Source organism: Vidua chalybeata, chromosome 26 (genome assembly GCF_026979565.1).
Source record: "Vidua chalybeata isolate OUT-0048 chromosome 26, bVidCha1 merged haplotype, whole genome shotgun sequence".
NCBI classification, from domain to species: domain Eukaryota; kingdom Metazoa; phylum Chordata; class Aves; order Passeriformes; family Viduidae; genus Vidua; species Vidua chalybeata.
The window spans coordinates 712,078-728,529 of NC_071555.1; the positions used below are offsets into that span (position 1 = coordinate 712,078).

The 16,452-nt window shown below is 70.0% G+C and overlaps 1 protein-coding gene across 2 annotated transcripts; it reads right to left on the reverse strand.

Annotated features, from left to right (window-relative positions):
• Positions 1-8: 8 nt before the first annotated feature.
• On the reverse strand, positions 9-15,757 carry THRA (thyroid hormone receptor alpha). Of its 2 annotated transcripts, none has more exons than XM_053965551.1 (10): positions 15,670-15,757; positions 10,248-10,293; positions 9,073-9,295; positions 7,764-7,825; positions 6,051-6,151; positions 5,814-5,961; positions 5,263-5,468; positions 4,320-4,466; positions 3,965-4,223; positions 9-2,967 (listed from the first exon to the last, which is right to left on the reverse strand). In XM_053965551.1, exons 3-10 carry the CDS (start codon positions 9,123-9,125, stop codon positions 2,717-2,719), a joined length of 1,227 nt encoding a protein of 408 aa, XP_053821526.1. In that variant the 5' UTR covers positions 9,126-9,295; positions 10,248-10,293; positions 15,670-15,757; the 3' UTR covers positions 9-2,716. The 2 variants fall into 2 exon arrangements, with proteins under 2 accessions (XP_053821526.1, XP_053821525.1); XM_053965550.1 differs by having other exon boundaries at positions 10,248-10,296.
• Positions 15,758-16,452: the final 695 nt, after the last annotated feature.

Consider the following 16,452-nt stretch of genomic DNA (forward strand, 5'->3'; position numbering starts at 1 on the left):
AGCAACAATTACCATAAAAATATCTTTCTTTAAAATCCTGACCAAAACACAAAAGGGTTTAAAATCGCACGTCACAGACTGTGATTGTCACGGGGGCTCCACGGCCCCCCCGGCCCGCGCCCCTACATTCAGCGACGCCGGCCGCGGCCGCCCCCCCCCCCCGGCACCCTGCATAGTGGGGGACCCCGCGTGGGGCGCGCCGAGCCGAGCCGGGCCGTGCCGGGGCTGTGCTGGGCCAGGCACTGGCCGGGCTCGATGCCCGCGGGCAGGGGCAGCTCCGGGAGCCATGAGGTATGTGCTTGGGGGGGGGGGGGGGGGGGGACGGGGGGCGCGGGGACGGGGGGACGCGGGGCGGGGGTGGCCCGGGGGAGGTGGCGCAGGGGGTGGGGGGCACCGGTGTGGCCCCCCGGGACCGACGCTGGATGCTGGACGTGCGATGGCGACGCGAGACGGAGACGCGGGGACGGCCCGGGGGGGGGGGGGGGTGTGGGGGGAAGTACAGGGTGGGGGGCGTGCGGGGGGCAGCGGGTGGGGGGGGGGCCGGGCTGAGCCCCCCACCCCGGGACCAGCTGCCCCAGGGCCCCGTGTGGCCGCTCGGGGGGGGGGGGGGGGGGTCACGGGGGCTGATTAAGACACGTCCCGCGACGGCGCTGCCGTGTCGCGACAGGAGCGCGCGTGGGAACACACGGGCAGCGCGGGGACACGGCCACGGCACCGGCACGCAACAGGAGTTGCCCTGGCACTGACACGGCACGGCCACGGCACCGACACGCGTGGCCGTGGCACCGGCATTGCGCCAACGTGCCTTGCTCCGGCACCGACGTGGCGCGGCCACGGCGCTGGCGGCAATACCGGCGCGCGTGGCCGCGGCAGCAACACGGCACGGCCACGGCACCACCGGGCGTGGGGGGCATCACCGGGGTGCCGCGGCCCCGCCCGTGGCCCCAAGGCACGTGTTGGGACCGGTGCTGCCGGGGGTGGGGGGCGAACCCCCCAAGCCTGTGCCCCCCCCCCCCGTGCGGGCGTTAGTGTTCAGCTCCTATTGCACCGCCCGCAGCCAGTGCTGCTGGGACCCCCAAACCGGGGACCCCCGAACCGGGGACCCCCGAGCCGGGCCCCCGGGTGGGGGTTTAAGACATTTTGCACCAAGGTCAAATCCGGCGCTGGTACTTGGGGCTGGGGGCAGGCGCCCCCACCCAGGGCACCCCGGGGTGCCACAGCCCCGCTGTGCCCCCCCAACCCAGCTGCAAGGGGTCTGGCGGGGCCCCCCGACACGACCCCCATGGCTGAGGGGAGTCTGGGGTGTGGGGGGAGCCCAGCCCGGCCCCCTGTGCCTGTGGGGGGACGTGTCTGGTGTTGGGATTTTCTGCTTTTAAACGACCCGTAAAAAGATTTTTTTTTTAATTACAAAAATTATATATTTTATATATATTTATATATATATATATATATATATATTAGCTTAGGTGGGCCCGGCCTGCCTTGCCGGCCCCCCCCCGGCCCGCACCCCCCCTCGGCCTCCGCCTGAGGTAAGAAAAAATTCACAAACCTAAATTTGGGGCGGGGGTAAAAAGGTGATAAAACCATTCCCGGGTGCCCCCTTGCAGCTGTGCCCCCCCCCCCCCCCTCAAGCCCCCTGTGGGATTCCCCCTGCCAGCCCCCGCCTCAGCCCGGTCCCCCCGGGAGCATTGGGGGGGCGGTTGGGGGGTGCAGCCCCCCCAAAGTGCTGCTGCCGGGGGGCTGGGGCAGTAGTGCAGTGGGGGGTCCTGGGGGGGCACCCACGGCCCCCCCGCCAGCACCTCCGGGGCCTTTGCAACTCCTGACGGACACGACAAAACCGACGAGGACAAGGGGAAAAAACAACAAAAAAAGGACAACGGAAAAGTTGGGGGGGTTTGGGGGTGAGTGGCCCCCCCCAGTGTCCTGCAGCGCCCACCATCCGCGGCGCTTGGCACAAAATTGTCTCATCTCAGCCCAAAAAAGACAAGAGAACCCCCAAAACCCCAATTCTGGCCCCAAATGTGGGGATAAGGGGGGGACACAGGGGGGTCACCCCAGCCGGGGCAGACCCAGTGGGCTGGGGGGGGCCCACCAGCCCTGCACCCCGACGGGCTGGGGTCCCCGTCCCCACCGCTGTGCCCCCCCCATGCCCCCCGCCCTGCTGTGTGGGGGGGGGGCGTCCTGGCCCCCACCTTGCTATGGGGGGGTCCTGGCCCTCACCCCTCTATGGGGGATGGGGGTCCCAGCCCCTGCCCTGCTATGGAGGGGAGTCCTGGCCCCCACCCCAGCCCCCCAAATTGCTGCCCGGCCAAAAGTGCATATGGCCACGGCCCCCCAGCCGGGGCAGCCTCTCCCTGTGCAGCCCAGAGCCCCCTCCTCTCCTCCCTGCTCTTCCTCCTCCTCCTCCTCCTCCTCCTTCCAAAGTGCAGTTAGTTTAATATTTTAGCCTCTCAGGGAGGGAAATAAATGCTTAAAAAATAATAATCTACGAAGAGAAGGACAATAAAGGGAACGCTCGACTGTCGGGGCCCTTCCCTGTGCAAACAAACAAAATTCGTCAAGTCCTGGGGCGGGGGGGGGTGGCTGTTGGGGGGCACAGCAGGACCCCCACCCTGGGCGCAGCATCCCCTTGTCCTTACAGGGGGACGAGAAAGATTTGGGGCGGGGGCCAGAGTGGGGTTGGGGGGGGGGGGCACAGGGTGGGGGGGTGTCGGCCCTACACCTCCTGGTCCTCGAAGACCTCGAGGAAGAGGGGGGGGAAGAGCTCGGTGGGACACTCCACCTTCATGTGCAGGAAGCGGCTGGCGTGGCAGGCGCCGATCATCCGCAGATCCGTCACCTTCATCAGCAGCTTGGGCCAGAAGTGGGGAATGTTGTGTTTGCGGTAGTTGATGTAGTGTTCAAAGGCCAGCAGATACGTCTCCTGGCACTTCTCGATCTTCTCCACGCAGATCAGCCCCGTCCGGTCTGCGGGAACCAGGGAACCGTCAGGGGGTCGTGGAATCACAGAATGCTTTGTGCCGGAAGGGATGTTAAAGCTCATCCAGTCCCTGCCGTGGCAGAGACACCTTCCTCTGTCCCAGGGTGCTGCAAACCCCATCCAGCCTGGCCTTGGACGCTTCCCTGTGCCAGGGCCTCACCACCCTCACAGAGAGGAATTTTTTTCCCAATACCCCATCACGATCTCCCCTTTTTAGTTTAAACCCCTCCTTGTTGTCCGGGCTTTCTCTGCCCATGGAAGAGGCCCTCTCCCAGTCCAGCATCTGCAGGGATTCTCCCTCCCACAGGGCTGAGTGTCCCACGCACCCCCCTGGCTGTTGGGGTGTCCACCCCACAGACCCACGTCAGCCTGGCAGGGGTCCCCAGGGGACCGAGAGGCTCAGCCTGTGCTCCTGGGTACCAGGGACTGGGGCGCCCACCTCATGCTCCTGGGACCCCTCCCAGCCTGGCACAGCTGCCTGAAGCTCTGGGAATTGGGATTGCCCACCCCAAATCCACCCAAAGTCCAGAGCGACATGATTTCCCACCCAACACACCCCGAAGATGCTGGGGGGCTCTGGCATCAGAGTGCCCACCCAGCACCCCCCTGGATAGTGAGGACTTTGGCCATCGGGGTGGGTGCCCACCTGATGCATCCCCAAATGCTGGGGGCTCTGGCATTGGGCTGCCCACCCAACACACCCCCAGGACAGTGAGGACTTTGGGCACTGGGGTGCCCAGCATCTCCCAATGCTGGGGCTTGTGGGCAAGGGGGTGCCAACACAACAATCCCCATGCACAGCCTCTGGGCATGGGGGTGCCCACCCAATTCCCCCTGAAGCTGCTGGGGATCTCTGCCATCAGGGTGCCCGCCCACCACCTCCCCAGGACAGTGAGAACTCTGAGCATTGGGGTGCCCACACAACATACCCTCTGATTCCCCGGGCACTGGGCTGCCCACCCCATTCCGCCCATCGCCCGTTACCTGAGGACATGAGCAGCACAGCCTGGAGCAGGGCCACCTCGGTGTCATCCAGGTTGAAGGCAGAGAGGGACTTGCCCAGGTCGAAGATGGCATCGGAGACGACGCCGAGGCCGCCGTTCTTGAGCTGCTCACGTTTCACTGCCATCTCCCCGCTCAGCGTCAGCGTCTCGCTCTCGGGGTCGTAGCGCACGGCCGCCCGCAGCGACATGATCTCCATGCAGCACCCCTTCAGCAGGATGATCTGGTCCTCGCAAGGCAGCTGGGGGCACGTGGGGGCAGTTTTGGGGGGGTTTGGTGCGATTCAGACCCTGGGCAGACCACCCCAGACCTCCCAAAGTCCCCAGCCCGCCGTTACCTCTGAAAACATGGGCAGTTTTTTGGCAAAGTCGACCACGCGGGTGATGGCCGGGGTGATGATTTTTGTAAACTCACTGAACGCCTCCAGGTCGACTTTGTCCCCGTCGGGCATGGAGGCCATAGGGGACTGGCCGATGTCCTCAGGCTGTGGGGGACATGGTGGTGTTGGGGAGGTGTGATGTCACCATGTGTCCCCTGTGGGACCCCCGTGGTGGCACTGGGGAGTGCGGTGTGACCATGTCACCCCTGGGACCCCCACAGCAGATGGGGCACTGGGGGTTGTGCTGTGACTGTGTCCCCCATGGTGGACAGTGGGGTTTGGGGGTGCAGTGTGACTGTGTCACCCTCTGGGACCCCCGTGGTGGCACTGGGGAGCGTGGTGTGACCATGTCCAACCTGTGGCCCCCACAGGGGTGGTAGGGGGTGCAGAGGGACTGTTTCCCCTCCATGACCCCCACAGTGGGGGTGCAGTGTGACCGTGCCCCCCACCGGGACCCCCATGGTGGGCAGTGATGTTGGGGGTGCAGTGTGACCCTGTTCCCCCTCCCTGGGACCCCCGTGAGGCAGTGATGTGACCCTGGCTCCCCTCTGGGCCCCCATGAACAGTTGTGGCAGGGTCGGTGCAGCAGCCAGGAGAGGGAGCTGCATGACAGGGACAGTGACAGGGCCAGTGGCAGGGCCGGGGCCAGGGCCACCTGCGGGCACAGCTGTCCCCTTCGGTCACTGCTCACCCCTGAACCCTTTGGGGGTGACCAGCTCAAGGACACTGAGCGATGTCCCAACCCCCCTCGACTGCCCAAGGACACCGGTGACATCCCAAACCCTGGCACTGCCACCACGTGTGCGCCGAGTGTGCGAGCGCCCGGCGGGTCCCGGCTGGGGCTGGGGGGCAGGGTGGGGGGCCAAGGTGGTGACAGAGTCCCTCCACTGCATCCCCTCACCAGGAATTTCCGCTTCTGCTTCCAGTGGCTGCCCTGGGCATTGGTGCTGCGGTGGGCTTCTGTCACAACGTGGATCAGCTCCCACTCCTCGGCGCTGGGGTTGGGGCGGTGCTGCAGGGATTTGATCATCTCCTCCTTCCGCCGCCGCTCCCGGTTCTCCTCGATCAGCTTCCGCTTGGCTACCCGCTTGGAGTCATCCAGCACCACTGCCGGGACCCCCGGCATCAGCCGGGATCCCCCCATCCATGCATCCCACAGCTGCAGCACAGCACCCCACAGTGACCCCCCAGCCTCCTCCTGTGGCTGCTCCAGGCCCCCCAACTCGCCCCATAGGCACCAGGACCCCAACCCACCTCCCAAAAGCCCCCCGCTATCATCTGGGACCCCCTCTGGTCAGCTAGGACCCCCCCGTTCATGCCTCCCACCCCGCTGCTGCATCACAGCACCCGAGAGCCCAGCCTGCAGCTGATCTGGGTACCCCAATGTGCCCCAGGGGGCCGGGACCCCAACCTGCCCCATCAGCCGAGCCCCCCCCGTGCCCCCCAACTCACGGTCCATGGCCATGCCCACGGAGATGCACTTCTTGAAGCGGCAGAGCTGGCACTGGTTGCGGGTGATCTTGTCGATGACGCAGCACCCATCGTATTTGCAGGAGTAGGTGGGGTGCAAGTTCTTCTGGATGGTCCGACGGAAAAATCCCTGGGGAGGGTGCAAGGGGTGACACAGTGAGCCCCGCTGAGCCCCCCCCCCCATCCCCGAGCCCCCCAAGGCCCCCCGCCCCAACTCACCTTGCAGCCCTCGCAGGTGATGCAGCGGTAGTGGTAGCCGGTGGCCTTGTCCCCACACACCACACACTGTTCATCTTTGTCCAGGTAACTAGGGATGTACCCTGAGGGAACCCCGAGTCAGGGACCCCCAGGGCACCCCGGGGCAGGGCCCCCCACAGCAGGGACTCGTGGGGTGCTCCATGACAGGGATTCCCATGACAGAGACCCCCCAGAGCACCCCATGACAGAAATTCCAATGTCAGGGAGCCCCAGGGCACCCCAAGTCAGGGACCCCTGGAGCACCCTGTACCAGTGACCCTCCCACAGACCCCACATCAGGGACCCCCCAGAAACCCTGAATCAGGGACCCTCTGCACACCCCACATCAGGGACCCCCCAGAAACCCCGAATCAAGGACCCTCTGCACACCCCACATCACAGACCCTTGGCACATGCAGCATCAGGGACCCCCCACACCCCCCATGCCAGGGATGCCCAGTACATCATCCCCTCTCCGTGCCTCAGTTTCCCCTCTGTCTGCACCCACCACTGTCTGCCTCGCCACTGCCCCTGCCCTGGCACGGGAAGGGTTAATGCTGGGGGGTGTGTGGGGGGTGCCCGAGCCCCCCGCACCAATAAAGCCCCCATTATCTCATTATCCAGCCGGGCACCGGCAGCGGGGGGGGTCCCCGTCCCCCTGGCACACAAAGACACACTGTCCCCGCTGTTGTCCGGGGTCCCCCCGCCTGGCAGCCCGGGGACCAGCCCCCCGCCAGAGTCCCCCCAGCCTCCCCACCACCAACCGCTCAGGGAAACTGAGGCACGGATCATCCATGACGCACGGGGTTGTCCCCAGCACCCTGGGCCCCTCGTGCCCCACCTCCAGGAGCCCACCCTCGTGTTTTGGGGGGGGGCAGGACGTGGGAATCCCCGAGGGGTGGGAGAGATGGGGAGGGGGCACCCATAACTCGGGGGGCGTCCCCAGCAGCCCGGAACCGCCGCACCCACCCGGGATCCCACAAAGGCAGGCGCGGGGACCCCTCGAGCCCACTGTGGCGCTCTGCAGGTGCCGGACGCGGGGGTCCCCCCGTGCTCCCTCCCGCAGGGAGCGGGGCGGGGGCAGGGGATGGGCGGCAGCCGGACTCCCGGTTCCCCCCGGCTCCCCCCTCCCGTCAGGCCCCGCCGGCGCCGGCCGCTCCCCGCCGGGGAATGGGGCAGGGCGGGGGGCAGCGCCCGCGGGGCCCCCCTTATCGCCCACCCCAGGGCGCTGCCCGCCCCGAGCCACGGGGCGCCGACGGCGACGTGGGGGACTGGGACCCCGGGGGACCCTGCAGGGATGTGGGGTGCGGGGGGGACGCGGCAGTGGGGTGTGCGTGGGACACATGGGGACCTCGGGCTGCCCACCAGGGACACGGGGTGTCCGTGCGACCCTGGCAACGACGTGGGAGTTCCTGGGGTGCCCACGGGGGACAAGGGGTGTCCGTGGGGCTCCAGGGAACCCAGACCGAGACATGGGGTGTCCGTGCGACGCTGAGGTGCACAGACACAGGGATCTTGGGGTGCCGGTGGGGTGTGCACAGACTTCGGGGGACCCAGGTGACACATGGGGTGTCCAGGGGACCCTGGCTAGGACTGGGTGCCCACCAGGACACGGGGTGCCTGCAGAGCCCGGCGAGCACATGGGTGAGCCGGGGGTGCCCGGGGGGGTTCAGCGGGAGCCGCGGGCCCCCGTACCTGACATGCTGCTCTTCACCAAACATTGGCTGCTCTTTCTTTTGCGCTTCCCATCCAGCCACCTGCGGGAGCGGGGGGGGGGACAGGCTGGGATGGTGCCCACGGATTCGCACTGCCCCCACCCCCCCAAACTTCCAACAGCACCCCAAAATCCCCCCTCGGACCCCCTCCTCCGCTGGGAAGCGGGCAGCCCCCGCCCGGGGGTCCCAACGCGGCGATGTCGCAGGTGGGGTCCGGCCCTGGGGTGCGGCATGGGGGGGGGGGGGGTAGGAGAGGGCCCTGGGGACCCCTCCCCACCCAGATCATCCCTCCCGGGACCCCCCCTCCGGGACACGGCACCGCCCCGGGGGGGCTGGGACCGGGCGGGGGGGGGGGGGGAAGGGAAAGGGTGGGGGGGGTGGGGGAGGGGAAGGGAAAGGGAGGGGGAGGGGGGTGGGGGAGGGGCGGGTGGGGGAGGGGCTCATTCGCAGTCAAAGACAAAATGTCCTTTTGGCTGAGCGGGGAAGTGACGTCATCGGGGGCTCAGCCAATGGCGGGCGGCGGGGGTCCGCGCGCGCCCGTCCCCGCGGGGGGGGGGGGGGGGCGAGGCCGCGGGATCGGCACCTGCGGGGGGGGGGGGCGGGGGGGGCTTCAGCCCAAGGTGACCCCGGGCCGCCACCCCCCACGGGAGGCCCGAAATACCCCAGGGAGGGGGGAACGAGGCCCCCCCCCCCCCCCCCGGGGGGAGGGGGCGGCTGGGAGAGGCACGAGTGGGGGGGGGACGCCATGGGGGGGGGCACGGGTGGGGACGTGTGCGCGTGGGGACACACCTGATGACATGTGGGGTGCAGGGGGGCATCCAGGACATGGGCACATGTGGGGATACCCAGAATGTGAGGGCACTCAGGGACGCTTGGGGACATGTGGGGTACAGGGGGGCCGGGGGACAGCTGGGGTGCGGGGATGCACAGGACATGGGGACACCCGGGTTCGGAACACGAATGGGGACACATGGGGGGGATGGGGACGCGGTGGGCACGGGGACACAAGGGACCCCCAGGACACGGGGACACACGGGGCACGGACAGATACACAACGACCCAGGGACACACGGACACATACATGACCATGCATGGGGACACACGAGGACACAAGGGACACAGCAGGCACGGGGACACACCAGGCACGACGATACAAGGGACAGAGTGGGTGCAGCAGGTATGGGGACACTTGGGGACACACGTGACGTTCGGACACAGAGGGCACAGCCAGGTGCAGGGACACGCCACGCGTGTCCCCCGCGTGTCCCCGTGCTGGGGTGGGGTCTCACCGGGTGTCCTCTGGCTCCGACAGCAGGTCCAGGGTGCTGGGCTTCTGTTCCATTCACCGCAATTCCATCAAGGAGCGCTCAGCACCGACCGGGGGGGGGGCTCCGGCGCCACGCGGGGGCCACGGCGGGGCGGCCACGGCGGGGCGGCCACGGCGGGGGGCTACGCCGCGCACCCCATGGTGCCCCTCAGTGCTCAGCACCGCGCAGCATCCCGGGCCGGACCCTGCGGGACAGCGGCGTCAGCCCGGACATCCGGGAGGGGGGACGGGGACCAGCCGTGGGGGACACACAGGGGACCCCTAGGGAGGGCTGTGAAGCCACGGGGTACCCCCAGGAGATGTGGCTACCGGGGGGGGGGGGGGGGGGCTGGGTTTGAGTGTGCAAGGACGTGTGGAGCGTGCAAGGGCGCCCAGGGCTGGGCAAGGGCACGAGGGACGTGCGAGAACACAAGGAGGGAGCGACGTGCAGGGTGTGTGCGACAGCACCGGGGCTGGGCCAGAGGGCAGAGCGGGGTGAGAGTGTGCATGGAGGGGTGAAAGGCGCCGGTGTGCAAGGCTGTGAGAGCACTAAGGGGGTGAAAGAGCGTGCAGAGACGTACGAGAATGTGCACGGGTGTGCAAGTGCGTGTACAGGTGTGCCACGCTAGGGGAGAGCGTGCACGGGCGAGCAGGGCACGTGCGAGTGTGTGCACGGGTGTGCAAGAACATGCACAGGTGTGTGAGAGCGTGCACAGGTGTGCGAGGCTGTGGCAGCATAGAAGGCCCGTGAGAGAGTGTGTGCAGGGTTGTGCAAGAGCACGCACAGGTGTGTGCAAGGCTCTGTGAGTGTGCACAGGTGTGCAAAAGCACACCCAGGGGTGCAAAGCTGTCTGAGAACGTGCCCAGCGCTGTGAGTGCGCAGCAAAGCACAAGAACACACAGGGAGCTCCCCCCACCTTTGGGGCAGGGCTGGGGGGGCCCCCAAGAGCCGGGGGGAGAGCGTTGGGACGGGGGTGCAGAGGGCAGCCCCTCCCCACCCAGGGAAGCCCCTCAGATGCTGTGCTCGGGAGCCAGGCTAAGCCCTGACGTGTTCACTGCACAGTTGAACGCCCCCAGATCTGGGGCTGGGGGTGACTCTTGGTGAGGCGGGCAACCTATGGGGCGGGGGGGTGATTTATGGGGTAGGCGGCGACTTACGGGATGGGGGGCGCCGGAGGTCCGGGCGATCCCTCCTCTGCGAGCTCTGCTGCGGCCAAGACACGATGCGGCGGGGTCAGGGCACGGGCAGCACCGGGGGGCACCCCCCCGACCCCCCCCCCCCCCCCCCCCCCCCCCCCCCCACGGCGCCCGGTGACGGGGACACCGAAGCACGATGGCAGCAGCACCCCCGGGCTCTTCGTGCCCACCCTGTCCCACATCCCACGGACACCCGGCACCCACCCAGCACCACGGTACCATGGGGGGGGGCCCTGCTCACAAGCCCCCCCCCCCCCCCTCCCGTGACCCCCCGGTGACCCTCCCGGCGCGGAGGGGTGTGAGGGGCGCGGGGGGCCCTCAGCCCGCGCCCGGGGGGGGCGGGGGGGGCCGCGGCGGGCGCGGTGCCCAGCCCCGGGCTCCTCCGCTCCGCGCGGGGACAGCAGAAAGTAGGTCACGTTTGTCTTGGCCGCCACAGAAATTCCTCCGGCGGATTTAAAACGCGGCGGACGGGGATGGGGGGCCCCCCCGACACCCCCACGCTACGGGGCGCCCCCCCTTGTTCTCCCTCCCCGCTTGAGGACACCCCGACCGGCGAAGGATGGGGGGCGAGGGATGCCGCACCCATGGGTGCACAGAGGGGTTCACTTGAGGGGTCCCCCAGAACGCCTGAAGAAGGGGCGTCGCCTGCACCAGTCTCTTCAGGGAAACTGAGGCACCGCATCCCACCACCCCGGGGTGCACTCCCCGCCTCGGGGGGCTCATGGGGCCTGGGCGCCCCTCGCCGCAGCCTCAGGCCGGGTTTGGGGCCGGCGGTACCTATAGAGCCGGGGGCTGCAGCAAATGTTTGTTCCATATGGGAACGGCGCGCGGAGAACTTCCAAGTATAGGCACTGGCAGGGATCCAGAGCTGCGCGGCCCCCGCCGGGCACCGGCCCCCCCGCCGCCCCCCGCCCCTCTCCCCCGGGACCCCGCGCGCCAGCAGAGCCCCGACACGCTCGGTGCTTGTGTGGGGCTCGGGGTGCATCGACGCCGCGATGGAACCACTGCGGGGTGGAATATGGGCTGTCCCCAAAGCCAGCGTGCGGTGGGTGGGCTTGGCCACCCCGCCTCAGTTTCCCCGTTGAGGTGGCCTGGTGGGTGCAGACCCAAACGAGAGAGGCTTGGGGCTAAAGCCGGGGGGCGGCGGCGTTAGGTCGGGGTTCGCCACCCCAGCGAGACCCCAGCAGCCCCCTGACACCCTCGGCATCACCGGCACCCTGGGATCACCCGGCGGAGCCTGCGGTGCCGCTCCAGGAACCGTCACTCGAGGAATCCCGGGCGCGCTGGGGCGGCCCAGACAGACAGACACGGGAGGCGGCTCTTCTCGTCCTCCTCCTCCTCTTCCTCCTCCTCCCCCAGCGGGACACGTGTGATGAGCGCAGTCAGGTCTCAGCCCACCCCGCGCCGCCGGCACCCAAACCTGCGCGTCCCACCTGCAGCACCAGGTGCTGGGTGGGTGCTGGGTGGGAGCGGGGTGGCAGCCGCCGGGAGCCCCCCCGGCGCCCCCCCCAGCCCAGCCCCACGCCCAGGGGAGCGTTTCTGCTGAGTCGGGTGGTTGCAGGCGGCTGAAAACAACCCGGGGGCAAAGTCCGGGGCTGGGCCGACGGCGGGAGCCACCTCGCCCCAGCGGGGGCACTCAGCACCCCGCTCCCCACAGACCCCACCCCCGGGGACCCCCGGAATGGGGTCCCCAGACAATGGGACGCCCCTCCACAAAGGCACTGACCGCCTCCGTGCAGCCAGACGTGTGTGCTGGACACCGGGGCCGCCCCACGGGGCCAGTGCCGTGTCCCTGCCCCCCAGCACAGATGGGCTCCGGGGGTCCCAGCACCCCCCCAGCCCAGCTGCCAGCCGGGTCAGGGAGGTGAGGGCCTAAGCGCTTTAGCCACGGTGCCAATTAGTGTGATTAGCGCGGGCTGGGGGCAGGGCAGACCCGCGGCCGCCGGCCAGGGATACCCGGCCACGGGGGCACCGGGGCAGTGTCATCACAGGCATTGCAGCATCATGGTGGGCACCGGGGCAGCGTCACAGTGGGCACTGGGGCAGCATCACCGTGGGCACCAGGGTGGCACAGATCTGCCGCTGCCTGACAAACCCTGGCTGCACCGGCTGGCACGACCGTGCCGTGGGAGTGCGGCCAGGCACGGGGCACCTGCCGTGCCACGGCTGGCAGCACCCAGCACGCGCCGATGCCCGTGTGTGTGAGGCTGTGCCAAGTGCCACACGCGTGTCTGCTGCTGGTGCTGTGCGCTCGTCGCATACCTGTGCCAGTGCCCGGCACACCGTGCCCGGGCCCACACAGTGCCCCGTGTCGTGGGCACGCGTGGCAGTGGGGGACAGCGTGCCGCGCCGTGCCGAGCCGTGAGGCTGCAGGAATCCCAGGCATGCACAGCAGCTGGGCAGCCCGAGCGAGGGGGACGCCACGGGCCTGACATCAGGGCAGCCCACCCAGTGCCACGGGAGCCCTGCACGGTGCCCCCTCCCCACACACGTGGGGTGTGGGCTGTGCCGTGGCACAGCACGGCTGAGCCCGGGTTTGTGTTCTCCCTGTGGCTCATGGCTCGTTGAAGCCAGCAGCTCGTAGGACGGCTGGCGGCTGCAGGGCTGGTGACCTGTCCCGACACTGACTGGGCACCCAACGTCGTGGCCTTGAGCCTCTGACGAGCCCTGTGTCCGACGGGTCCTGCATCACCACAGCGGGGACCTGCACCACGACCCGCCCCCGGCCCCGCAGCCCCCACAAACCCCACAGGACTCCCAAGAACACTCCATCCAACCAAGGCCACACCGGCCACTCCTTCCTGCTGTGTGTGAGCGTTCAGCTGTGCCTCCTTTTCCCCATCCCCAGTTCAGCTTCCCTTCCCACCGGAGCTGCCTGGCAGAGAAAGAGCCACACTCCCATACCCCCAGCACAGTGTCCCCTGTGCCAGCACACAGGATGTGGCTCATCCCGATGTCACTGCTCGTCCAGGCCACGAAGGTCACCCAACGGGGACCCATGAGCACCTGGTGTGTGCTGAGTGTGCCCAGTCTCAGCTCTTTGGGGTGGCTGCAGGCCCCGAGCCCCGCGGGGTGCCCCTGGCCCCAGGAGGTGTGCCGGGACGCCGGGAGCTATTCTCAGCCCTTGGCACGGCATGGGACGTTTCTAAATCGGGGGCTCTGGTTCACGTGCACGGGGACGGGGGGGAGCTCCTGGGTCCCCTCCCCGGGGGGCCCTGCTGGAAGGGGGGGAGGCGGCCACCACGAGGTGCCCAGCATGGGCACCCACGAGGGGACACAGGGACAGGCACCGGGACATGGGAACGGGCACCGGGACACGGAACCGAGATTGCCCGTGGGAGCCCGTCCCCCCCCGAAAAGGGGACGCGAGGGACAGTGCTCGCAGTGTTCCTGCAGTCACCCGACCCTGTCCGAGAGGGTCTGCAGCGCAGAGGACATCCCGAACGGCACCGGGCCCTGGGGGCCCGACCCCGCTGCGCCCCCCGCCCGCATCCAGCCTGAGCGGGGCCCTGGGAGCGCAGCCCGCGCCCGCCTTCGCCTACACCGCGCCCCCTCTTCTCCTCCTCCTCCTCTTCCCCCCCAGTCCGGAGGGGGACCCAGGCGTCCGGCCCCGCCCCCACGCACCGGCGGCTGCGCGGGGTCCGGCGGGGCCGGGGGTCCGCGGGATGGGACCCCCGGGGCGGCCCCGCCGCTGCTTCGGTCTCCGCTGACCCGGGAATGCGCTCGCGGGGCGACGAGCGGAGCCGGGGGTTGGGGGGGGGGGGTCCCGCTTCCTGCAGCCGCCGCCCGTCAGGAGGGGTCCGGGGGTGCGTCCGCAGCCCCCCCGTCCCTGCTCCGCAGGGTGCGGGACACCGGGCGTGTACGGCCCGCGCTCCCCCCTCCGGGAACCCGTCCGCGGGGTGACCACGCCGCGGCCCCCGGCGAAGGTCACGGCTGCGGGAGGGTAAGGGGTGCCGGGGAGAACCCCCGTGCGAGAATCCCGCTCCGCCGGCCCGCGGGGCCCGCACCATTGCGGGGGGCACACGCAGCCGCACGGCACTGCCGGTGGGGAGGGGGGGACGCGCCGCGTCCCCACCCTGCGCCAAGACCCCCGGGCAGGGGAGCCCCCCCAAACCGGTTCCACCGGGGTTTGCCCGCGCCCCACGGCGGCCCCAGTCCCCCTAGCGCTCCAGCGGAGCTGCGGGGGTCCCCGGTGCCGTCGAGGGTCAGGCGGGGTGAGGCGCAGCCCGGCCTCCCGGTGCGGCTCCGGTGTCGGTGCCGGTGGCAGCCCCCGGCGGGGGGGGGGTGTCACGGCTGAAGGTCGCGGTCCCGGGGTGACCTTGGCCGTGGCGCCCGCCCGCCCCTGCCTCAGTTTCCCCGCATCGCACAGTGGGGACGCGCCAGAGTCCGGTTGGGACCGCATCCCTAACCCCGGCGGCGACACCGGACCGGGGGCAGGATCCGCCCCCCCGGGGTTGGGGTGGGGGACATCCCGCGGGACCGCGGGGCGCCGTGCAGAGGGGAGCCCCCGCCACGCCCCGCGCCCCGTTCAGGGCGAAGCCCGTGGTGCGGGGCTCGAGGCCCCCCCCCCCGCCCCGCCGCACCGGGGACGCCCCCCGCTGCCCCCGCCCTAACCGGGAGCGGCCGAACCGCCCCCCCCGCACCCCCCCGCGCTCTGCTCTCGGCGCAAAAAAAATAATTAAAAAATATTTTAAAATTTTTAAAATAAAAAAAAAAATCGCAGCATTCCTGCCGCCCTGCGGGGTGGGTGCAGGGGAGCGGACACAGGGGCCCCTAAAGCCCTCACGGACAACCCACGGCGCCGTCACGGCCCGGCCGTCCACGGTTCCCCCCCCCGCGCCGCGACAGGGCCACGGCCTGCCCACGGCCCGGCCCCGCGACCTGCCCACGGCGCGGCCCCGCGCCCATCACCGCAGAGCCACGCCGCGGCCCGGACCCCGCCACGCCGCCACGCCACGGCCACGGGGGGGCCGCGGGGCCGGGGGGCCACAGCCGGGGGGGGGCTGCCCCCGTGGCGCGGCGTGGCGGGCGGGGGGCAGCGCCGTGCCCCGCATGCAGCACCGGCGGGTGCGCTGGGGGTGGGGGGCGCGGTGCCCCCCCCCCCGCCCCCCACGGGGGAACGCGGCCCCCCCGCCCCACGCCAAACGCCCGGATTTTCCAAGGAAAAAAAAAAAAAAAAAATCTTTCCCCGTGTTTTTTCCTCGCGGTTCGCGGCCCCCGAGCCCTCCGCGGGTCCCGAGCCTCCCGACCCGATCGCCCCCCACCCCTCCATTCCACGCACCGAACTGCGCCCCTGCTCAGCCGGGGGGGCCCGGGGGGGGCGGCGGTAAACAACCGGGGGCTGGCGGGGCCGCTCGGGCCGGCGGGGCCGCTCGGGCCGTACCTGAGGTGGACGGCGGCGGGCGCGGAGCGGCGGTGCGGGGCGCGGAGCGGGGCTCGGAGCGGCGGTGCGGGGCGCGGAGCGGAGCGGGGCGCAGCGGCGGCGGCGGCGGCGGACGAACGGCGCTGGCTCCTCCCTCCCCCGGCCCCGCCGCCCGCCCGCTCCGCTCCGCCGCGGCCGCAGCCCCCTCCGCCGGCCGCAGCCGCTTCCTGCACCCGCCGCGCCCGGCCCCGCGTGGGGGACCCACGGGGGAGCGGCGGGGTCCGCGCGGACCGTGGGAGGGTGACCCCGGGATGGGGACACGGGGATCACGGGGTGGGGGACGGTGGCCGTGGCAGGGTGCGTGATGGGAGCCCTGACGGTGCCCACGGGGATGGGGTGACAGCGACAACGAGGACGGGGGGTGGTGAGCGCAGGGTGGGCGGCTGTGTGCAGGGGGGGGGCTAGGGGAAGTGCCCACGGGGGTTGGGGACGGCACCCACAGGGAGCTGGGGACCGTGCCCACAGGAGTTTGGGGCTCCGGGACCCTGGGGCGGTGCTTGTGGTGGGGTGAAGCTGGTGCCCACAGGAGTTTGGGACAGTGTTCACGGGGATGTCGTGACAGTGACAACAGGGGCGGGGGATGGCGACCACAGCATGGTGGGCTGTACCGAAGGGGGAGCGGAGACGGTGCCCGGGGAGGCCCGGGGGGATGCCCGTGGCAGGGCGGGGATGGTGCCCACAGGGACTGGGAACAGCACCCACGGGGATGCTGTGACAGTGACAACCTGGTGTCCACGAGCGCAG